This window comes from Oreochromis niloticus, linkage group LG12 (assembly GCF_001858045.2).
Source record: "Oreochromis niloticus isolate F11D_XX linkage group LG12, O_niloticus_UMD_NMBU, whole genome shotgun sequence".
NCBI lineage: Eukaryota > Metazoa > Chordata > Actinopteri > Cichliformes > Cichlidae > Oreochromis > Oreochromis niloticus.
Genome location: NC_031977.2, coordinates 11,988,631 through 12,013,650, shown reverse-complemented (window position 1 = coordinate 12,013,650; position 25,020 = coordinate 11,988,631). Strand labels below are relative to the sequence as shown.

The 25,020-nt window shown below is 40.4% G+C and overlaps 1 protein-coding gene and 1 long non-coding RNA gene across 2 annotated transcripts in view; one reads left to right on the top strand and one right to left on the bottom strand.

The window, feature by feature from the left end:
• grk5l (G protein-coupled receptor kinase 5 like) overlaps positions 1-25,020 on the top strand; it is a 30,179-nt gene that overhangs the window by 593 nt on the left and 4,566 nt on the right. The window contains exons 2-7 of the mRNA XM_005473141.4: positions 16,339-16,434; positions 16,556-16,668; positions 22,008-22,085; positions 22,352-22,449; positions 22,597-22,689; positions 24,945-25,008. Coding sequence (XP_005473198.1) covers positions 16,339-16,434; positions 16,556-16,668; positions 22,008-22,085; positions 22,352-22,449; positions 22,597-22,689; positions 24,945-25,008 — 542 coding nt within the window. The remainder of the gene's footprint in view (positions 1-16,338; positions 16,435-16,555; positions 16,669-22,007; positions 22,086-22,351; positions 22,450-22,596; positions 22,690-24,944; positions 25,009-25,020) is intronic.
• On the bottom strand, positions 3,224-10,266 carry LOC112841828 (uncharacterized). Its single transcript, XR_003213218.1, has 2 exons — positions 9,505-10,266; positions 3,224-4,289 (listed from the first exon to the last, which is right to left on the bottom strand). It is a non-coding gene; the product is annotated as an uncharacterized LOC112841828 (long non-coding RNA).

Below are 25,020 nucleotides of genomic sequence, written 5' to 3'. Positions count from 1 at the left end.
AAAAAAAAAATAATCGTAAAGATGACGGCAGCCTGCAGACCGTCTGGCTCATTACGGCAGGTAAATCCTAAAGATGCAACAGAAAAACATCAGGAGGGGGGTGCTGTGCAGACAGTGCAGACAACATCAACGGAACACCGCGAATCTGCTCGTCTTGTAATCAGTTATAGACTCGAGTCAATCAAAATCCTTGCACATTTTGACAGATTGTATGCGCCCCCCCTCCCCCCATTATACATATATATATATAAAGATATATATGTTGGGGGACGGGGGTGGCAGGGGAGGGAGGATGGGAGGGTGGTCTGCCTCCCACATCCGCTTTCGCTATCTGTGCATATGAAAGCGGCTCTTTCGCAACGTTATGCATGCTGGAGCAAACACTGACACGGGGAATAACTCCTTTCTAGAGGGGGAATAAAATGAGCTTAGGCTGGCTGACATTTGAACGGTGATCCGATGACGTGACTGGTGTTGAAATCTGTGTAAAGGGCCCCTGCGGAGAGACGGACTCTGGTTATCTGTGTAGAAAGAGTCAAATGTCTGAAAAGGCCAGTTGCAGCCCGACAGCACGGTCTGAAATATGAAGGCGCACGGTGTCATTAATAGTTCATTCTGAGGAAGACAGGGTTGCGCTGAGGGCATGAGGAAGGCCTGGAGGTAAACGCCGCGCACTGTGTGATGCAGTGACCGTTTTGGTCGTTGGGATCATGCGGGCACTTTTATTTCAGGTTTGGGGCCTGTGGGAAGTTACAAAACAAAATTCATTAGGTTTCGCCTCATAATGCCAAATTAGGGAGTGTTTTGGTTGTGCAGCTATAAACAGCAAGATAAATCCTGAGAGAAATAGCCATCCTTTTCCCTTCTTCAGTCTGGGTAATGTCCAGAAACTTAAACAAAATGAAAACGGATTACATTTTGTCCTGAGTGTACCTGGGTCCCTTTGGGATGCCCTTTGAACCCTCCTCAGTAATCCCAAACCTGTTTTGGGAATCAGCGGGGTTTAAAAACCACCACTCACACTCATCCCACTTTATTGTCATGATTATTCTTTTTTTGTTTTGTTTTTTGGAACTGGTTGCAACATTTTTCTGTCTTTCTGTAAATGCATCAAATCTTTTGCTTCAGTTTAAAGTGACTCGGTGCATGTACAAGTGCAAGTGTACACAGGTCTGGTTGCAGGGAAGCTCATAGTTTGATGTGGCAAAAGCCTCCGCAGAGTTGCAAGACGACGCAGGAAAAGACTTTGGTTCTCTCGCAGCTCCTTCCACGCGTGTCACAACGGTGGCACGTTTTTTAAATAAATCGGCTTCTTGCACATAGAGCTGGAAGTGTTTCATAGGCACTAATAGAGTAATAAAATGAACCAGGATGGCGACATGCTGTCAAAATCCACATGAAGAATGCCTTCGCCCGTGGGTTGGACTGGACATTTGTTTTATGGCAGCAGAACACGACTGGGACGAGTGAATCAAGCTTCATGAATTAATAAGAGCAGTTAATGACCCGTGACAGATCTCGCTTGTCCCAGCTGCTCCAATGGTGTGCATCTGCCCTGACTGTGTGTGTGCGTGTGTGTGTGGAGGAGAGAATAAGGCCTTATACAATTATTGGATGAGATGGATCTTTGAGTTAATAGCTGAAGCACGACTTTCTCGGCAGCTTGATCAATGCCTCTATAAATGTAGCTGTGTGGGACTGATTCAACAGTTGAATTGGAGCCGGCTGCAGTGCACACACTGAACAATTTCACAGGTTGTCGCGAGTGCAGTATTGGTTGTATCCTCTAATGGTCTAAATCATTAGAGGTTTTGTATTACGTGATGCAGTGCCAAAGGCTGTGCACATCCACGTCTGCTGCTGTTAATGCTGCTGCTTTCTGTGCATGCATGCATTTAAGCGAGGCACAGTACTGTATACACAGAGACTCATTTTATATCATGCACTAGCAACAGCGAGAGAATGCGAGTGGAGCAAAGTGAAGAGTGTTTTTTCCTGTTTGTTTATGCGAGCATATCTCCAGCCAGGCCTGAACTGAGAGGCAAGCATCCTCTGTCTAAACTTCTCCAGCTACGGACAACAGGAAGGCCCAGTTTACACTGCAGTCTTTGGCTTGTTTATGCCAGCATCCTCACACCTCCCACATCAGTAAAACTGTGCAAGTGGGAGAAAAGAAGAGAAATAAGAAAGCTATTGATATCCCCGGGCCAAGAGTGGCAAAACAAGCCTCGTGCCAGCCTCTTGTTGCTCTTTGACTCTTCAGTGTCAGCGATGGCTGCTCTGACAGTGCTGGTCTGGCATTTGCCGCCAAGTTTGGTGAAGGCTCATCGTCACTTATGAGTATTTAGAGATAATTTTGAGATTAGTAACTAGCTGGAAGATTGGAAACACTTTAGAAATGGAGGATTTCTAATCAAAAGAGTGCTCCGTTTAATCACAGTAAAAAACCTAACTTGATTTCCACAAGAGGAATTTTTTTTTTTTTTTTAAAGAGAGGGGCTCTGACCATATTGGACCATTTTGTTAAGTGACCGCTGTCTTACGTAAAGCTCAATGGTATAATACGCTATCAGTTTGATGCAGCCCATAAGCTATTTAATCAAATTGATTGTTACATAACAAACTGAGTGGGCTACTGCCATCCGAGCTCCATCTTCCTGTAGAGCTCCTCTCCGGTCTCTGCGGAAGATACTTTATGGATGATGAGTATGCGGTGAAATGAAACACTTCGATGGTCATCTGAGTATCAAACGACAGCGACAGCACTGCTTACTGTGTCAGAGCACCAAGGGGAAACGCTGGTGCGCTGGCCTTAAAAGCTGTGATGTCTGTGTGAGTTTGTCAGCTGAGGAAATTGGGGCTTTACAACAGATCAAAAAGAACAAAGGCACTTAGGCCTGACACAGCTCTTTGTTTCAGTGGGATCTGTTACACTGTGGCTTTTAATGTTATACATATAGCTGACATACAGTCAGAGCGCGCAAGCAGGTATAATATCAGAACATACTGTAGATTTATGTGTGCGATAGCCGATGAGGGGTGTGGGGCGAATTCCTTTGTTTAAATGTAACCTGAACTTAGCCACTGTGACGCGAGCAGCATCGGTGCAGTAGACCCTTTGCTTATTGTGTGTGTGTGTTCACAAGCCTCTGTCTGCCTGCCTCCCCATTCACAACTCTTGCTGGCAGCAGTTGCAGATTCCAAGCCAGGCGAGTGAACGTCATCGGTTGTTTAAGTGAATGAGAGCAGGGGAAAAACTGCATTGCTGCATCCAGATGCCTTTCTTGAATTGTGGTAACAGAGCTCGGGCATTTAGTTTGGGCGACTAGACAGAATTCCACTCCGCTGCCTGTGGGCTTTCTCATTCGAGCTGCAGTGTTTTTTGAATGTTGTAGTTACATAAGTAAAACTCCCGTTATATAAAAAATAAAAGCAGCTGAGGTGCTGTGGACGACTAAAAGTGATAGAAATACAGCAGGCAAGGATTTATTATTTAATCATCACTGAACTGAATTCTCAGTAAGCCTCCTTTCTCTAGTCTCTTAATTGAAATGGTAATGTTTTGTATTGTTATGAAGTTACCATTGGTAATAACTAAGGAACAGCTACTACGTAAACCCAGAGAAACTACAGCTGAAATATGAAGACAAACTCATTTCTTCACCGACCCAACTGCAGTAAAAACAAGCCCCAGTTTTTCCACGACATTACTTGACTTTTACAATAAATTCATGTGTGATCTCATGCATGCTGTGGTGCAAGTTCATGCTGGTTGCATAGAAAAGGGGACAGTCTATCACCATGTGAGACAAGACAGCGCGGTAATACCACGGAAAACTTTTACAGTACAGTTTCAGCTTAGTCACTAGGTAGATTGTCATCTTTTTACTGAGTTACTTTGTTGTGGTTAAATAGGCGATGGCATGTTCTATTACAAAGGTTATGAACATGATAATAGTGCAAGCAATTGCACAGTTTCAGGTTACTGGTAACTTTTCGAAACATTACCCAAACGAGGTGTATGTACATATGCAAATGCACATCAAACACGGCTAGTAAGTGCTTGTCATTCTGCTGAGATAGCTTCCTCGCATAACTAAAACAGGTTATTATAGTAGTGAGAACGCAGCCGTTGAGGGCAGCATAGGGGTGCAGTGGTTAGCAATGTCACCTCACTCCAAGACAGTTTCGGGTTTGAAACTGTCGGCCAGCTGGGAGCTTTCCGTGTGGAGTTTACATGTTCTCCCATGTGCCTGCGTGGGTTCTCCGGGTACTCTGGCTTCCTCCCGCTGTTGAGAGACACGCTTGTTAGGTTAACAGGCCATTCTCAATTGGCTGCAGGTGTGGATGTGAGAGAGTGTGTTGTCGTTTGTCAGTGTTAGGCCTGTGATGGACTGGTGTGTGACTGTGGTGTACTGTGCCTCTTGCCCAGTGTCAGCTGGGATAGGCTCCAGCCCCCTCCCACCACCCTACTTTGATAAGCAGGTTAAAAAATAGATCGTGCTTGTGCATAAGTGAGAAGACAAACATGATTCACCTCAAATTTTTCTAGATTTCACGTGTGAAAACAGCTTTACTGAGTAGAATGTGAAACAGTCGCGGGGACCTACTGCTAGTAACACAAAACTTCCTGAAGAGTGTGTTACCAGGTGTGCTGATGTTATTTTTCAACCTAAATATATAAAAAAAAAGTCCCTTGTCAAAAATGTAAATGTTTAAACGTTTTTGTAAGGAAGTATAACCATGAAAAACAACTTTATAAAAAAGCAGTTCATTGGAAAGTACTGTTTTCATTCCTAGATAGTACACAGTTAAATTTGGGTTGGACAAAATTTGGATATTTACAGCTGTAATTTGAATGGACGTCTTTCAGAGGAGGCCTCCTTTTTTACACAGTACCTAATTATACCTGACTTATTAAAAAGCGAACACAGGCTTTTGTTATTTTGTTGGGGGCGGGGTTGTTTTCGGGGGTTCTCTCTCTTTTTGTTTTTTTTTTCTGTTTTTTTGTTGTTGTTTTTTTTTGTTTTGTTTTTTTGTTTGTTTGTTTTTTTCTTTTTTCTCGTTGCTTGTTTGGTTAATAATAAGAGAGGAAAACAATATTCCAACATGAGAAGTTCTGTTTTGTATTCATTGTAAACAGTTTGTGTTTTCCATCTTCTTTTTTTCTTTGTAAACTATATCCATAAAATACCCAATAACAATATTTTGAATTAAAAAAAAGGCGAACACAGTCACAAATACATCGTAGTTAAAGTTAGTAATACCTTTTTTTTTCTTACTGTTTCAGCTGTACATTTACTGTATTTACCTACTGATCATTAGTGGTAATTACCCTAGAATACACTATAATTTACCGTTTAATTGCCAGTAAATAATTTGTAATCGGTGGAGTGAAAGGAAAAGGGTTATGATATTATCAGCTATTTACATAATTAATTAATCTTTTGTGACATTTTTAGGCAAACATGCCCAAAAAATTGCTTTTTTTTAGATTTACTCGATTAATCTACAAAAAGAAACATCAGAACAATTGTCTTAACTAAACCAAAAATAAGCATTTACAGCATTATCTCAAATATGTGGGGTGCAAATGGAGAAATCTATAAGGCCATTCTTGCATTTAGAAGAATAGAATAGAATAGAATAGAATAGAATAGAATAGCCACTTTAGTGTCATCCAGTTTAGTGCACATCACAACGAAATTTCTGTGCATTTACTTGCCGTCAGACTGTACAATATAAATCTAAAGGTATAAAAAAGGAATCTAGGATATGTACACATAAGAATATAAGAGACATTTGTGTGTATACACTGCTGTTAGGAAAAAACTGTTATATACATTAGGAAAAATGACTATATTGCATAGTAATAATAGCAGCAGAAAAATATAGTGTAAATTCACCATTCCAGGTATGAAATTGCATTGCCCTAAATACACAGTCACTGATTATTTTGATACTTAACTCAACATGGCTGTGTCTTAAATATCTGGAAGTCTCCAAAAAGTTTGTCAGAGTCCCAGATTCAACCTGCACTAAGCTCTGATTGGAGCATATTGCGTTTGAAACCAGTCCTACAAATTTTTAAAAAAATTTTTGCTGCAGTTGTTCTCTTAAGAAGACATTTTATTACTACATAGATTACTGGCTGATAAGAACTGATTAGTCATTGCTGCTAGGAGAGTTACAGTTAGTCTATTGTCTTTGCAAGAGATTTACAGAGGGTTGTGTGTGTGGGAGAGGAGGTTGGAGGGATGTCGGGGGTGGGTGCTTCAGCGTTCGATAGAACAGCAAACCTAAGCAAGTCCAGCTGCTGTCGTTACAACTCACAAAATGTAGTGAAATGAGCTGCACGCTCCACTATCAAATGCACAACACTGATCTTTGTTGTTTGCACCTGCCAGCTAATGGTAATCTGAGTATGAGCACTATATTGCAGACTCTGTAGTTTCTGTTACGCACAAACTTTCTGCCCCGTTTTCATATAAACAAAAACATTTGCCTGGAGTGCTCCTCTCTCAGGACCCGTCTGAAAGGACGGAACCGAGGAATAAAACTGTCAGCTTTTATTTAGTAGAGACTCTCATTGGAGGGAAACCAGCCTCTCATTTCCTCGCCGGGTCCTCCTGACAGGAGAGAAGTAAAAGATTTTTTTTTTAAAAGAGGACCTGAAAAGAATATATCACGTATACATGCAGGACTGTTTATGGTGTTTTTGTTCACGTATCATATTTGTCACTTGTTTTGTTCTTTTTTTTAACAAAAGGTGATTCATTTGAATACGACATGGATGGGACCACACTGGCAATGCCCGACCATCCCATTGAATCCCAACATAGTGTGTTTGCTGGAAGTGAGATCACTGCTAATGCTGTTAAAAGTATATTACAGATAGCTTGAAAAAATTCTCGGTCCCCATGAGATGGAGCCTGCTGACTCTAGTTATTCTTTAGTGCTGTGCCAGGCTGGGAATTGTGATTTTTGAGCTCTTTGAAATCTTTTGAAAACTTTTTTTTGCCCTCCAGGTGTGCAGATCTTAACCCTTTAAAGCCTGAACCACAAAATAATTGTTTAAATTGAGTATTTACTAAACCATATGACAATATTTTAAAAGTAATTAAATATCCATTTGCATATGTGAGTCTTAATTTATATAATATTTGCTACATCCAGCATATTAATATTACTGTTTTGTAATTTATTGCTTTAAAACGCATTGCTCAGTGTATCCAGGTTTTTCCAAGGGGTGGAAATCACACTGATGATGTAGTCACAACAACTCACAAAACCTCATGTGTCAAATATGATCCACTAGGTATTTTAAAGGAGGGATTTGTCATTTGTTTTTTTCATTTTCATTTGTCTGTAAATTCCCAGACATACCTACAGTTAGATCGCTGTTAGCCTGGCAGAGCTGCTTGCACGGCATGTCTTCATTTACATTTGGGGTATTATATATGACCCTGCATGTACAGTTCAAACCATTTCAATTAATATTATTGGAACGTTTTTGCTGTTTAAGTTTGTTTTTTGCCTGTAAATTCAAGGATAAGGCTTCCTTTATTGGCTCTTCATTCTCTAACAGCAGCTTTGCACTGAGATTATAAAGCAAAGACGAAGCAGAGATACCCATATCTCCACCGACAACACGCCACAAGGCTCGCTGTGTTTTGAGTAGGAGTGTGACTCATTTTTTCTTGAGTAGAAAAAAATTCAGCTCTCTGGCTCCTACTATCTCTATTGTTATTGCTGCCTCTACCCACACATACAGTATACGTAACTCAGCTGGATGCAACAAGTTCACGCTTGTTCGCCAGGGGTTGTCGAGTGGGATTCTGGGAAATACAGGAGATGATTTTCTAAAGTAAAAGTAGACTCGGTAAGCCGAGTGAAAGTGGATGGAGGAAAAAATGTGAATTTTAAGCGCTTGTCATTAAAGTGCTCCAGGAATGCAGTCAGAAGCCTCTCAGACACACAGGTGATTACTTAAGTACTGTTTCATCGTGTCTCCATGTGCTTCCTGCGCTCGGCACTGCTGCCACATTGCTTTAATGGAACAGCTGATGAATTTTTGATGTGCATTAATCCAATAATCAATACAGTAACTTCTGAACCTTTCTCCTGCTGGATGAAGAGCTGATGCCAGACTGTATACGTCAATGCAAACACACTCAGAACTTACATGATGTTAAATGAGGCTGTGTATTTCCTTTAATGTCGGGCCAATTCAACATAAAGAAGAAATGAGGGATCTTTTATGTTTGAGGAAATACACAACTGTGAAAAAGTGCTGATCCAGCCTTCGGATCAAAAAAATTGGAAAAAAAAGGCACAGGGATTTATTAAAACATGTTTTTGGATGTCGGTGATGATGTTGAGGTCCGGGCTCTGAGGAGGCCAATCATGACTAATCCATGTTTTTACTGCATTGGCAGCATGTTTGAAATTATTGACTTGCTGAAGCTGTTGTCAATCAGATGCTTTCCAGATGGGAGTGCATGATGGATCAAAATCTAACGGTACTGTTCTACAGTCATAATTTAATCAATTTTGACAAAATCTCCAAATGCAACTCCAAACCATGACAGAGCCTCCACCGTGTTTTACGGATGGCTGCACTGATCAATGTCTCTGAACAGTGAACAGCAGATGGATCTGTGCTGACACTTCTTTCTTCACTTGTCCAGTTTCTTTATAATTTTTAAGGACAGGCTGCACACCATGCCAGGTTTCCCACTAGTAGCCTTTTAGGAATCAGTGTGTTGGTGTCAAAATAGTATTTTGGCATTTTTCCCAGATTAAATTAAAGACATGGGAGCAAATGATGTGTGTATAGGCTGCTAGTAACAAAGTGCCTGCAATTTAAAACTGGTTCTTTGCAAAGTTGTCTGTTATGTGTGGACACAACACTGGTTCATCCCTTGAGTTAGTTGCCTTTTTTATGCTTGAATGATTCATAGGTCAGTGGCTTAACAAACAAACAAAAAATGGTCAGGTAGAATGACTGGAGTGAAAAGGCATCCTGTGTCCAATGAAACACTTTGAAGGACCTTCAGAAAGCCCGGAGAACTATTTCTCAAGACCACTTTAAAAAACAATACAAAACAGTCTGGCTCCTTGGCAGCAGAATATTAAGAAATGAGGTGTGGCTTTTTATTTATATGTAACATAACACTTGTTATTTATAGGAACCTATGACATGGGGATTCTTTAGAGTGCATTAGAGTAAAATCATAATTTATTTGTATAATATTGTAAAAACATAAATCTTGAGTAAAGCTTCAGAGAGTTGATAAATGAGGTTGAAAGAGTTCATTAAGGAGTTTGGCTCGTTTAAGGCCAAAACAGATTTGCAGATGCAGACTCTTTTTTTTTTTTTCTTTCGAGGCATGTTATGGCAGGAACAAAAGAACATGCAGTGTCATCACAGGAGCAGGACAAGGAACAAATATCTTTATGAAGAGACTGCGTGTTTCATGCAGAAGGAAAGAAAGCACCCACCCAGTAATGTCAGTCCACAGTGCCCCATGAGTTCTGTCACACTGATGAGTCGGCTCTCTGCCTTTCAAGCACTTTCCTCAGTGTTTGCTCACTTAACTGCTGATTTTCACTCTGAATAAACTAAAAATCATTCCTCGTAGAGATGTAGGACTGTATAGCGACACTGTTCACACTACCAAAACATTCATCGAGGTAAACAGATGCTATAATACCTCGTCAGAGCACAGGAGCATCCTGTTACGGCTAGCTTCATGTGGACTATGCTCTGTCCTCTTGGATCTTTATGGATGAGCAAACAGCAAGTATTACCCAGCGTGCCCTGCGCTGTGTGTGGTCCTTTGATCGGACAGCACGGTGAGTTATATAATTTCAGGGTTTTTTCGTATTTTTTCCCCCCCGTCACATTCCATACTTTATATATTTTTAGAACAGGAAACTTGTGGCACCTGACTGTTCCCAGACAGGATATGTACCCTGCCTTCTGCTGCGCTTGTCAGATTTCTGTCCTTGCATGCAAGTTTTGACACTGAGTGTCTTCCTACACCGTGGCTGTTTTGCTCGTGAACACATGAACTTTAACAGGCGCCGCTTCTCTAGTGACAACTGCCACAGCGCCCTAGCTCTGAGGTCATGGACTGGTTTGACCACCTCAGTTTGTATTAACACATTGCTGCTGCCCTTGGGCTGGTCTCTATTAATAGCTGTAATGTTTACAAGGACATAAAGACGGGGAAATGGGCAGTGTTGTGTATTTTTTTTTCCTCAACGCTTTGTGCAAAAGTAGCTGTTGGCAAAAGGTTAAACCTGGAATTTATGTCTCAATCTTTAACACGTGTCGAATGCGGCTACTTCCTTAGGTCAAGCTAGATTTGGTTGTTGTTTTCAGCACACAGCTCACTAGGTTGTTGGAACACAGCTGAATAGAACGCCAATACTGTTGCTGATAAGATCTCAGTTTTATTGTCTATGACTGATTTTGAGTTTATGACCCCTCATTAAGCGGTTCAACATGTGACCCTCACGGCAGCCAAAAGAAGCCGAGTGTGTTGCCAGGTAAAAAGGTGCACGTCATCAATGTTTGCTTCAAGCATTTCAGCAGATGTTACAGGCGGACCATCCAGTTGTTATTATTGTGATATACGTGGACACAGGAGCTCATTTAGGATGGTAATAAGAACAGAGGCACCGACATGACATCATGGTGGAACAGACCAACAAAGACCGTCTTCCTGCTATAGTCCACCCCTGCTGCTCAGGTCTGGGCAGTGTTTCCCTTGCCTTCCTGTGGCATACACACACACACACACACACACACACACACACACACACACACACACACACACACACACACACACACACTTTTAATATGAGGATTAAATCTTCAATAATGAGTCTTTCACATCTTGTTTTGGTTTGCTTTCAGTGCTGCTGGCTTGACCTGATAGGCATGTGCATGCATATATGCTTATATTTTTAATAAACTGGTATGCAGTGTAGTACCTTAAATCTTTATTTATGTCTACATTCCTGTTTATACGGCATATATAGGAGCAACATTCACACATGGTGTGATGCACAACCCCCCCCAAAAAAGCAGTGTGCCAAGGTGTGATTTGTTCTCGTTGCTCCTCTTCTGTCTTTGCAGCAGATGGATATCTAGTACGATTTAATCACATTTCCCGTGATAGAGCAAACCCGTACATTACTACGAATCACTCTACAGCGCCCCAAGAAGCACAAAGAGGATGTTTTGCAAATGCAAAGCTCCTGTCTTCCTTCGATAATATGCTTGCTGGGTGTTTACCACTTGTGTTTTGCATACACAACAACATTGGCCCTTACCTGGAGCTCTCATGCAAATAAATCCCGATCACCGAACGGTTGGATGTGCCGGAAGGGATGGACCGAGGGGAACAAAGGCATTTGCATCATAGTCTGGTGCTGGTCGGCCACAATGTATTTGTAACTCGCTGACCACCACAGTATGACTCAACCGCAAGGCCGACATTTAACAGATCAGACAAAGGAGGTGATGTGGGAATAAGCGAGAGTTAGATAATCAGAAAGGGATAGTGAGTTGTTTGTGAACAAAGAGGGTCAGTGCAGTCAGGAGATGAGAGTGAAGAGTCACAGAAACCTACTCAAATCTTGCACACTTTTTTACACAGTGTAGGTGTAGAAAATAACACATATTCAGAGCGCTCGGCTCTGCTCACGCTCGTGCTCTTAACATCACATTCTGTTGCAGATGTTATTGCATATATGCCACATGCACAGTGTGACAGTCAGGATGTGGTTTCAGCTGGTTGTCCACAGCACATCTAACTTCATGTTTGGAGTGAGATTGTAAATGGAGGTGTTCGAGACCTCAGAGATGATGTGTGTGGATGTGTGTGTGTGTGTCAGGCACTAGATGTTAATGGCTTGGGTTCTTTTGAGTGTCAGCAGTTTGTGCGTATAACCTCAAATCTAAGCGGGGATGTTTTCGAAGGTGTGGATGGATGGGGCCTGCAGGACTGCCACGAGTTGATTAAATTGAGCATGAGGACAACACCAGAGAGAGGTCACAGTAGTGACATTGTGCGCACACACACACACACAGATGTTTGGGATTCCGGTAACCCCCTGGTGTTACGCCAGACGGTTGTCGTTTCCTCTCTGACCTTCTTTTTGCTTTACTTGACATGCCTTGATGATGTCAGAGCTCCTAAGCATGAGCGTAAATAAAGGGTGGCGACCACACTGCCCACATGGAACAAATTAGACTGACAAGTTCCTGTGTGCAGCAAATCCACGCCACGGCACATATTTCAGCTGGTGTGTAAGTGACAGACCACATAAGAGTGAGAACCCTTTAATAGCGAAAGAAATAAACAGACGGCCGTGAACAAGATGGTTTATGGAGGATATTTATGAGCATATTCATACTTTTAAGAGCCAAGTTTTGTTAAACAGGAACCTAGAGTTTCAAATCTGGACGTAAAACGAAACATGTGAATGTTTTTTTCTTCTTCAAAACATGATTTCAAAAAGTTTGCACTTGCTTTCATCTTTGTATATCTAATACTGTTGTAAACTTTCCTCAAATCCTGCCAGAACATTTCGTAAAGCCGTGTATCAGCAACGTGTCAGACAATTTTTTTAACCTCTTTGTAAACGATTAAAGGCTGTGCTTTCTTAAGCCCACAGACAAAAGAGGCCAAAGGGCACTAAGGCTAAACAGGACTTTTTTTGTTGTTACATTCAGATGAGGAATAATTGATTCGTTATATTTGCATGTTTGTGGGAGTGTTTGGGTGTGCTCTGTGTTCTGGTCTTTGCACCACACGGGCCTCGAATGTTACAGTGGGACGAATTATAAATATGCTTTCGAGCAGCTTTATTTGCAGTGATGAATGAGAGAAATCGAGGGGTTATAAAAAGAACATGAACAGCGTGACAAGAGACCACGCGTAGAAAAGCCCAAAAAGGAGGCGAACCACTAATCTATAGCACTGTTCTATTTTTATGGACAAGGAGCTGTAAACGTCCTTAAAAAAAGTCCTAAAACAAAAGGGGGTTGATAGGCTTGAAACAGCAAATGAGGTCAGTGATTGGCTGCCAGCGAACTTGGTGACTGTGATGTGATGATGACAGGAAATCTTCAACAGCGTGTCAGAAGAAAAGGGAAAAAGATACTGGATCACAGGGAAGCAGCAGAAGAGCAGAAGGTGATGCCAGGAGTTCCAAAAAGCAGGAAAGGGGGGGAGGCGGGGAGGCGGGGAGGGAGAGAGAATGAAAAATAAATAGGCTTGGAGAGCAATGAGAGGCAAAGAAAACAGGACACAGAAAGAAAAAGGAGGAACTGCATTATTTGTGGTTGTCTCAGCATTGTGTAGAAGTTGAATGCCTGGGTGGAGCGCCCATGTTTGGTACAATTATTTGACATGGCGTTGACCCTTCACAGGAAATCTATGCCATTTGGTTGGACGCTTGTATCCACAAATTCCTCGCACTAGCACAAGTGCATACATTTTTAGCATGGCGTCCCTCCCGTGGGGAATGACCTTCTTCACTCGCTGTATTCTTTTGCCTTTTTAGCAGATGTCATGTTTTCATTTAAGGAGATTCAAAAACTGGAGCACACAGCAACGCTCGCTGGAATTTTTGTGTGGGGAGCGTGAGTTTACATATGAACTGTTTACAGAAGCGATTAAATAAGGAAGTGCGCCTGTTTATAGCTTAGTTTCGTCTACAGTAATGTTAATGAGGCGCAGGTGCTCGAAGTTAATGATTGTCTTTGGGGATATTTTTATTCGGGTTATTAATACCTTCATGCTTCGTGTTTGTCTTTGGTGATACGAGTATCATTCTGAATATGTGAGCTTTGCTGACGTAGGGTCCCTTATCTTTAACACCCCTCCTCCCAAAAAGAAAAATACTGCAGTTCTAATAAGAGTCAGTACAACCCTGTAAAACTTTTTATGACTCAAATGTGTAAGAATTGGATTGAAATACTTTTGTATACTTTGCTGTGAAATCTTATGTTCAAAAATGTTATGTCAGCTTGTAATGATGGAAATAATCTCCAATTACCTGTATAATGTATGGTTATGGCTGGCTGTTGTAATGTAATCCTGAAAGTATGACACACGAGGGTCATACTTGGTAAGTGAATAATAACCATAACTGTGTAAAAGGAGGCTTTTGTACTTTGTAATACATATGTGGGCAAAATAACCAGTACCATGCAAAAGTCTTGAGCCACCCCTCATTTCTTCATATTTTGTTGTAATTTTTTTAAAAGTGGAAACTGGTCTTAAGCAATAGTTCTCCAGGCTTTCTGAAGGTCTTTTCAAAGTGTTTCTTTCAACATATCAGCAGCCTGTCACAAAAACATATAATTTGTTCCCATTTCTTTAGTTCAATATGTGAAAAGTAAGTAAATTAAGTAAAAATGTTTTTTTTAAAAAAAAATATTCATAGAGCACCTTTTAAGATAAATATCGCAAAGTGCTTCACAACAAAAATAGTTAAAAGTTATCAAAGATTACACAGTCTGACAGGCATAAATTTTTCCACCAACAAAGTGGTTCCCAAAAAGCTATGAGCTCAAAACTTCATATCTCAGCATGGTGTGCAGAGTTTCCTTAAAAAGCTGAGGAAACCGGACAAGCGGAGGGGAAAAAAGTAGCAGGCCTACAGCACATGGAGAGTATCTGAAAGTCATGCGCTTGAGAAAAATTTGAGTAGACCTCAAACAGGACCCGAGAGATGTATCTTGTCCTTCAGTTGATCCATCTAAAGGGCAAGAAGAATGGTACAGTAATTATATGCTGTGTTTCCGTATATATTTGCAAATGTTTCAGCAGATGACTGCATCTATTTCCTATTTTCCCAGCAAAATGGAAAAGAACTGAGGTGTGGATTAAGATTTTTGCACACCAATATAGAGCAGACCATCCATTCTGGGTGCAGGATATTTCAGTATCAGACATTGTAGCACACTTTGATGATCCTGCAGAGAGAGTGACAAAAACATGAATGAATGTATTCATGTATAAGATAATGTGTTAGATTAAATATTACATATAGTAAATGTAGAGTAAACATTTCCTTAGTCAGTGATGTATGATGTATATATATATCTTCTGTCTATACCAACATTCATGTGTAACGTAATTCAGCAGTCAGCACTATGTCTGCTATGGTTCACTTGTTTGACCCTTGCCTTACTTTATCTTAGTCAGTTTATGGCTTTCTGGGGAAGAATGTTTCCTAGCTATTGTCTAATATCACACCAAAACATGCTAATTTGAGACTAATCTTCACCTTGTTGAGTGCAATTTAATTTTCTTGGCAAGTAAATCATATAATATTACAAAGGCAACAGTGAGACGCAGAACAGACTGCAGAGCAGGAGGAAAGCATGAGACAGTAATGCAGCAGGATTGATGGGAAAACTGCTAAAAGCTTTCACTCAGAGCCTCCACAATGACGTAGGGCCTCTCGCATTCCTGGGTTATTACTTAAAGATGTCTGCTTGTCATTGCTCTCAATGCCTCTCACATTGGGTGAGCTGCTTGCAGCAAATTTCCATTGCACAGAGCGGTTAAAGGAAATCCCTGTCAGTTCATTAGAGCAGTCGTAACATATTAAGAAAAAATAACTTTGAGAGGAACATGGTGTAAGGGCAAAGCGGGCTGCGGTACAAGTACGAGCTTAAAAGTTGTGTTTAATCGCATCTGGTGGATACTGTGAGAAAACGCCAAAGGTGATTTAGACATGGCTTTGATGGATAATGGGAAAGTGGCCAAAATTAAGAGGCAAAATAATCAGCTCCGTCGATGACTGCACAGTAAAATTTCTTCAGAAATCTAAGTACGCGATGTAGATCTAAGTGGTTTTTGTTCGTGATGGTGTTACGTAGCTGCAGGAAGCTGATGCATGATTATTCAGTGCAGTGGAATCCAGTCTGGGTTCTGATGGGAACTGAGCCGGTCAGAATGGGCTTTCTGTCTGGTTGGACACAAAAACACACACACTCATATTAAACACACACACACACACACACTGTTCCACTTCCAGCGAAGCCACTCGCATGAAAAGTGAGCAAGAAAGTCAGTGGAGAGAGGAGAGCGTTACGGAGGAAGCGAGACGTAATCTATGAATTATATATACACGCTGAGACTATGATTTCATTCAGGGGAGAGCCCACACACAACCCCCCTCTTCCCCCACTCTTTTAGCCATTAGGCCTTCATTTTCTCCTCACTGACGAAAATAAATGTGGACAACTTTACTAAGTTCTTTCAGTTGAACATTTTTACCTCTTGTTTTACTCTGTCACCACAGGTGGAGGAGGGAAAAGGAAAGGAAGGAGCAAAAAATGGAAGGAGATCCTTCGTTTTCCCCATATAAGTCAGTGTACTGAACTGGGAAACAGCATCGGTACGCGTTTGTTTACTTCCTTCATCTAAAAAGAGTGTTTGACCGTTTGTTGGCAAGGCTGTGATTTAAAGTCTGTGTTCATTTTATGGGTTTTTTTCGTTTGTTTGTTTGTCTTTTGCAGAGAGGGAATATTTCAGCATCTGTGAGAAACAGCCTATCGGACGACTTCTCTTCCGTCTTTTCTGTGAGACCAGACCGAAACTGCAGCGATGCATCCAGCTGCTGGATGCGATGGTATATTTTTATATTTGCATTAAGAATATCCTTTTTTTTTTTAAACTAAGGAATAGAAAAGTTAACCATCAACTCCTTTTTCCCAAACGCTCTATTGTGAACAAGAGGTTCGCGGTGTGACAGATCACACCAACCCTCAACCAGTGACTGTAACTGAACCTGATCCAACAGGATTTCGGTCTGACGTGTGTGCCGCTGCACAGAGTGTCTTTGAAACACAATTTAAAGCTTTGACTTACGCATCCAGTGTCATTGCATTGATACAGTTGGGATCTGAATTCCAACACTAGGATCCCACCTAGAAATGTTTCGCTTTAAAGACTTTTTTGGAGAACTTCACCATTTAATGTTTTACAGATTTCTTTTGTCATACACTTAAAACATCTTTAGCCTTAAAACATCTTAAGTGGCAGGTTTGTTTTTTTTAATGTTTCCATAGTGACCAAAATGACCCAACACTGGATAACGATGGTCTAGAGGTGGGGTAGACCCTGTACAGGTTTACACAGAGTAATACACAGTCATTCACATCTGTAGCTATATTAGCAATGTCCGCTAGCCTGATGTGCAGATCATTGGACTCTGGCACGAAGCTGGAGTGCTCCACACAGAAAGGGTCCAGCTAGTTGGCAGGTTTGAACCCACAAGCACCTTGCTCGTGTAGCAGCAGTGCTTCCCCAGATCATAACACTGCCCCTCACAGGGTAGTATGGTAGGCACTAGGCATTATGGGTTCATCTCATCCTGATTTGCCATCACATTGAATCATTCATCAGACCGTTTGACCTTTTTCTATTGCTCCGATCTTTTTTTCTGTTTAGCCTCACTCATAAGTGGTTTTCTTTAGGCTACACAGTTGTTTAGTTTCAGTCCCTTGAGTTCAGTGAGCTTGTGGAAATACTTTTACTTTCACAGTCAGAAATAGCTGTGTTTTTGCTTTTGATTTGTTGTCATTTTATTTCACCAAAATGATCATGATTTTTTTTCCGACCACATTTCTTCCTATAAGATGATGGTTCACCAAGTTTTAATGAAACTTATTAAAACAGTTTTAGTAGTTACAGTTGTTAGTTGTTTTCCTTGCTAGATGCAGACCAATCATTTAGCCTTTCTGAGACAGTGTAACGTCTTTACGACGACCATGTCTTCCAACAAGGCTGTTTAAGAAATAAGAAGCTACTCACTGCAGCAGTTAGGGTTAAACAGCCTGTTGCCAGCTGAAACACATTAGACAACTGTAGTTGTCCAATGGAGGGCTCTTACTTATTTGCCTAGTTAAATCCAAGTTTTGTTTGTTTGTTTTTTTCCCAGGCAGAAGCACGCATTATGACGCCAACAGAGGATGTTAATAATGATTTTGTTGTTGGAGTTTCTAGGAGCGGAGTGCTTACTAGAGGGATTCTCAAAGAGGAAGTTTTAAACTTTCCAAAAGTGTGAAATTGCACAGAACTGATTAAACAGCATAATGTAAAATGCTAGTGCACTACATTATTTTATGAAATTACATTTGAATAATCTACTGTGGCCCTCAAAAGTCAGTCTTGTGGAAGCTCATATTAGAGTAGAATAAGAAAAGTGTCTCTGCATTTCAGATCAATTTAGATTTGACAAACTAATCAGTCACATCCTTTCCTGGATAAAGGTGAAGCAAAGTTTTCAGAAACATAAACTACAAATGCACGGATTGCAATATTGTGAAGAAAGTATGAAGAAATCATCGAAATTTACAATATAACCCAATCCACGGTAAGCTGCAGGATTATCTTAAACTGAAACAACTGAAAGTAAAGCGCTCTGCTACTGGACAGATGTACAAATATACAAAAATCAGATGCTGTACATCCACCTTTACCTGATATATTTTACCTTACCAAACAAAAGCAGGTGCAACAAAACCAGTGTCAGTTGCTTTATTTTCCAGTGTGTTTTTAACTTCACCAAATAACAGGAGAATGACCCTTTTCCCTTTTTCACTTGTCTCCATAATCTTCCCTCTAACTTCTTTAATCTTTTGCTCATGCAGAGGCTGCTAGCTTGTGGCTAGCTTTGAGCTCTGGATTGCTGGATAGCCATTTTTATTTTGTTAGCTTCTTTAAAATGTTCAAGATCAGCTGGGTAAGTGTGATTTAAGTTTCTGTTTAGGTTTGTTACAATTTTGTTGTGGTCCTCCTGCAGTTTACTTTGGCAAACTCTTTATAACCGCTCACAGGAGGTGGAGCTTTCATGCTAAGGACATGTGGCTAACAGTGCCTACCTGACTATTTGCCTGCAACCCTGTCCACATGCTGTGTATCACCTGACCTTGTCAGGAATGCTGGAAAACAGCCGATTCTGCTCTCTTCCCAGTAGATCTCTATTAAATGTTAAAGGATTTTAAAGGCATTTTATAAGGCTACTTTATAGTTGACATTTTGAGAGAAGGAGTTTGCACTTCCGCTTTAAATCATCTTGCAATGACGATTTATGCTTACACATCCTCTTGTTTAAAAAACGAAATAAATAATCACCAATAATTGTGAAAAAGGAAACTTAAAGCAGTCTTAGCTTTGATCAAATCTGATGTTCATTCAGCTTCCAGCCAAAAAAATCATTGGTTATTTTCTACGAAACCTGTTTTTGTTTATTTTTGCATGGAATTAAAGGCTCATCTAAAAATGTTAAGTAGTACAGTTCCCTTTTATTGTAACCTGCGTGTGATCAATTATGTAATGGACAGCGTGTTCTCGGGTGCAAGTATCTGGAGTAAAAAAAATTGTGTTTATTGCTGGATAAATGCAGTCCTGGAAACACACACTCATCAACTTTTTTAGTGTACTCACTCTGATTAGAACGCAGGCTGCAAAGACGCCGGTGTTGCTGGATCACACAGCAAGAGGACACAATTAAATGGAGTAGTGATTATTCAACCATCCAGATCCCCAATCTATCCAGCTTTTTGCCTCCTACCACCCCATCTCCACGTCTAGACAAAATACCTCCCACATGACACATTTAAGTCTTTATCTATCTATGCCCAGAATATCTTAGCGGACATGTGACGGGGCAGAAAGGACGCATTGTTTCCCTCGCCAGCCCCTTCCAGTCCCAGCGCACCCCCGTCTCTCCCCTTCTCTGCCCACTTTTAACCGCCCAGCCCTAAAAGTGACCATCACCCCCTCCACGCCACCCCCACTCTGTGTAGGGGGAAAGCACTTACACACACTCAAGCCAAGCACGTGTTGGAGCAAATTCTACAGTCCATGTGAGCTCAGCTTTATGCACCCCATTTGACAATTACTCAGGTCTGAGGGTGTTTACAACCAGGCAGGTGGTTATATTACAAGTGATTAAACAACATTGCAGTCCATTGCTGGTATGAGGTTTACTAGACAGTGTTATTGTGTAATCTAGTGTGCAGTAATTAGTGTGATCTACAATTTACAGTAATTGTTGTTCTTTTATGTATGCAGGGTTTTTTTTTAAACGTGTAAGCCATGTGAAAGTATGAGCACAGCGGTTCAAAAGGAGGAGGGAGTGTTTGTGCATGTGTTTTTTCAGTGTGTGCAACTTAAGTGGTTCCAATGGTTCCTCTTACATCATGAGAAGGTGTTTGTATGTGTTGGATCTACTCTGCTTCCAAAAGGCTAAAGAGGCTTCTTCTTTCCCCTTTGGCTGAACCCCCCTCCCCCCTTTTCCTGCTCCTCCAGCAAGCGGTGGGAGTCAGACAGCTCATTTACTGCGTGTGTGTGTTTCTCTGAAACCTCTGATAACAAAGTCTCAGTTAATCAACACTTGGCAGCAATCACAGTGCTCTCTCTCTCGCTCTCTGTGACTTTTAGTCATAATCTTACATGTTTATGTATGGTGTGTGTTTACCACTGGCTTCTTCGTGTTTCATTCTGTGGTGTCTGTGATGATGTGGCTTTTTAAAGCCAGTTTTCCTTAAGCTTCGAGCTCATGTGTGCGTGCGCGGTGCATATCATATATACGTTGATATGCGCGTGTATGTGTGTTGTAGTGGAAAGCTGGTGACGCTGGTGTGACACACTGTGACACTGCAGGACCTCAAGGAATCCCACCGTGTTTACTGTGTGGTTGCCAGGCAACACAGGGCCATGTTGGAAAAAGCCCACTAATAGAAACAGCCATGCCAGCGTGCCGCATGGATGCCATGTTGCCCTCCCCCTCCTGTTTTTGAGAGGTTAAAAGTGCCGGCTTCCAAATGCGTCAGCGAGCTTTTCATGTCACTGCCCCTGCGAGAAGTCCAGTGTGTCCGCCGCGTAACGACCCAACCTGTTAGTGTCATCAGCTGCATGTGTGCAAACACGGAGCCAAGAGCAGCATATGTTTATGTGAGAGTGACAGTGAAACACAGATATGCAGAGAGTGAGAGGTGTGTGTTTCTCTAACCGCACAGCAGCTGTTTCGTCTTTCAAAGGAAAAAAGCAGGAAGAATTCGAGAGACATTTGGGGATTTTGGGGGATTTTCTTTTTCCACTATTGGAGTTAAGCATCCAGTTTGAATGCCTTCTAGCCCAAGTTCTAAATCATCATCAGTGTAATTTAAAAGGATCTTAGTAAAATGTCATTTATCACAGCTGACTTTCTCTGGTTGAAAGATTATAAAACACTTGAGTTGTGTTTAGTTTTTCTATTATTATCATTTCCTCCTGCACTTGTTTTAGGGAAATTTTTTTTCCTTGTTTTAAACAAATCTCCTGCGCAGATTATAGATTGCATCGATGTAAATTTAGGATGCTTGAGATAAAACCGGTTTGACTTGGCTTGACTGGGAGGGAGAAGTTATTATTTTCATTCCAATCAATTCTGTTATTCAACAACTGCAAAAGAATAGTGGGTGTCTTCCAAGTCCACTGGGACTTTGTGGTTAATAAAACATTTAGTCATGGTTTGCCGCTAGAGAAAGTCAACAATCAAGCTGTTACAAATGTCAGTGAAGTAATTAATAAAAGGTCAGCTTGAGAGACAGTTTCACAACACGCCATCCAATAAATCATTGCATTACTAAATGCTGTCTGTTGTTGTAGATTTGAGATCTATACAAGTCTAAAGAAATATTTCACAGCTTCACGAACTAAAGATCATTAGAAATCTTTTATATCTGAACTTTGAAATTAGCCAATAATTGATCAAGTGATGTAAATGCCACTGTTTATAGTCTAGAAAACGTTCATGACAAAACTGCCTTGTTTGAAAGTGGCACTGATAAATATTGTCCTTGGACCAAAGACTGCAAACGATCAAGTGCACATTGATACTTTTGTCACATCTATAAAAGTATGTAACACAAATCTATAACATGAGTTTTGTTAACAACACTGACTTGTTCTTTTGTTTAGGAAGACTATGAGGTAACACCTGATGAAAAAAGAAAAAGCAGAGGGTGCCAGATCATCAAGGCCTTTCTATCAGAAAATGTAAGTTTCCTCATTTGATGCATTTTAAAAATTTTCGAACCTTCTTTTTTTCACACATTGTAAGCAGACAAGCAGACAGTAGAATTAAAGGTCGCCAAGATGCCTGCATGGGTTTAGTAATCAAGTGTACGCATTAAAATGTCAATGCATTGTTAGTTCATCGTCAATTAGATCAGGCGTTTATGTTATCTCTTTAATTTGTAGTGTGTGTAATAAAGAGTGACGCATTCCTGTATGTGTGCTACTGTTTACATGTGTTGATGTAGTCACCTCAGCGTGTAGACATAGCAGAGGTTTTTGCAGACCAGTGCAGAGAGAACCTCGAGCTGAGTCCATGTAAGGAGATCTTCAGCAACTGCCGCAAGTGAGTTCCTCATACATTCACGCTCACCTGTTTGCAGGACTCTCTCTAATTTGTCTCTGCCTTGTCTTTCCATTTTCATCCCACAACGTGCATTTTGGTAACTGATTTTTTAATTTTTATTTTTTATGTTTTTTTGTGTTGCACCAGGGCTGTCCATGACTACCTGAGTGGAGCTCCGTTTGCAGACTACCAGAACAGCATGTACTTTGACCGCTTTCTACAGTGGAAGATGCTGGAGAGGTTGGTTGGGTTTTGTTTGCTTATATCCATTTCACATCTGTGTAAAAAAAACACACACATTGAAATTCTGAATGCAGACATTTATAAAATGTAATTTAGTAGTTTTAGTCAGGGATATGAATGTGAACTAGCTGCAGTCAGGGTGTTGATGTAGACCTCCTAGTTGCAAACTGAGGCTGGAGTCAACCAAAGAATATTGTAGTGAATTGAAATCTTACCTCTATCTTAAAAAGTTAAATGGTATCTATAGATGAACACAGTCAATCAATATGGCTGATAATAAAAAGCTAATATTTCTAGAACATGAAATCCATCCATTCTTCTCTGCTCGTCCTTGTCAGGGCCGCTGGGGGTGGGGGGTAACAGCCTGATGCAGAGCTAACACTGAACATGAAATTATTCTAACCATTTTATTTGAGTTGCCACTGTAATTAGAACTAAAGAGTCAGAGCCTAACAATTCAGGAAAAAGAGCGATATCTTCTAGTGGTGCCAGCACAAGAACCGTATATGAATAATGCTCATGGGCCTGTCCAACAAAATAAATGCCATGAGCTGCAGTAATGCAATATTTCAAATTACATATCATTTAATTTGTAAAATGACTAGTAAAGATCACTGTCCTATAAATGCAGCAAGGTTCAAATTAGTTGAGATAAAAGTCGATGTTTATAACGGTAAATAAGCTTACATTCATTCAGTGCTTATTTTGTCTGATTATTTTCGACGTTTTTAATTTTGGCAAATTAAAAAAAAGAAATTAGCCGCTGTCTGTTCTCCAGATCACGTTTAGTGAGTCAAAGAAACATCCTAAAAAGAGACAAACAGACACCAGCGAAAAGGTAAATAAGAAAAAAACAACAACATAAGTCCGCATTATGCAAAGTTTGTATTGACTATAACTGTGATATTTGCAAATGAAATATCACTATTATGTTAGTAATGGACATTTGATAGTCTGGGAAATAACTGTGTCATCACATCTCATGGACTTTGTATTTTTACAGCAACCATTCGGGAAAAGTTTGGATCCTGTGTTAAATCTAAATAAAACAAAAATGATTAGCAAATTCCATGAATCCATAATTTATTCACAATTGAACACAGAAATTATATCAAAAGCTCATTTTGATGTTGATGTAGTTGGGACAGGGCTGTGTTCACCACTGTGTAGCACCCCCTCTTCTTTTTACAACAGCCTGTAAACATTCAGGAGTTGAGGAGAGCAGCTGCTGGACTTTTTAGAGAGGAATATTGTCCGTCTGATGAGGGAACAGCATCATCAAAAAAATATCATCAGGATGGAAGTATATATTTCTCTAAAATCTGTATATAACTTTCAGCATTGATGGTGCCTTTACAGATGTGCAAGCTCACTTGGGCACAGAGATTCTCTAGATTTTCTGAATCTTTTAACGATTATATATCGTAGATATTCAAAGTCTTTCCAATTCTATGTTGAGGAACACCATTCTGAAATTTTGCCAAAATTGAGAGATATAGTTTTTTTCAGATCGGCGAACCTCTATACTTACTGAGAAACTGATACTCTTTTTATACCCAGTGATATTACTGGCCTGTTGCCACGTCACCTAATTAGTTGCAAAATGACGTGTTGCTGCAGTAAAATTGAAAACGAGCTAAGATCTTTCGCAAAATAGCAGAATGTCTCCATTTTAACCATCAAATAGGTTTTCTGTGTTCTGTTGTGAATAAAATATGGCTTTATCCGAATTCCAAATGCTGACATTCTGTTTTCATTTACATTTTGCACAAAATCCCAAACTTTGGGGTTTTGGGGTTGCTATTTTTTTTTCTTTAAAGTCATTTCACAATGAATAAAATGAGACATGAATTCAATACAATGATATTGCAATAATATTATATCTAGAATTTTCTGTGATAATCGTGAAATGAAAGTCAGATGTCATGACAGCCCCAACAACCATAATTTAAAGAGTTAAGAAGGTATAATTTTCCAGATAAGAAACGACTTGGATAGAATTACACGTCATTCTAAACAGTATAATATTTTATGCAGATGGCATGTAAGTAAACAGCAGTTGGAAGTAAACAGCAGGCTTTCAGAGCAGCCTTGATTGTATCTGTGTCTGGAAAGTGAAATTATGTACAAGAGGTTCCATCATCTATACAGGAAACAGACTCAGGATGGTATTGAGTTCTGCACATAATGCCTGTCTTAATCAATACTATGAACATATGTTAATGGGTTTTGCTGTGCCTGTGTTTTGCCAGGCAACCAATCACTAAGGACACGTTCAGACAGTACCGAGTGCTGGGAAAGGGGGGATTTGGAGAGGTGAGAGACCCG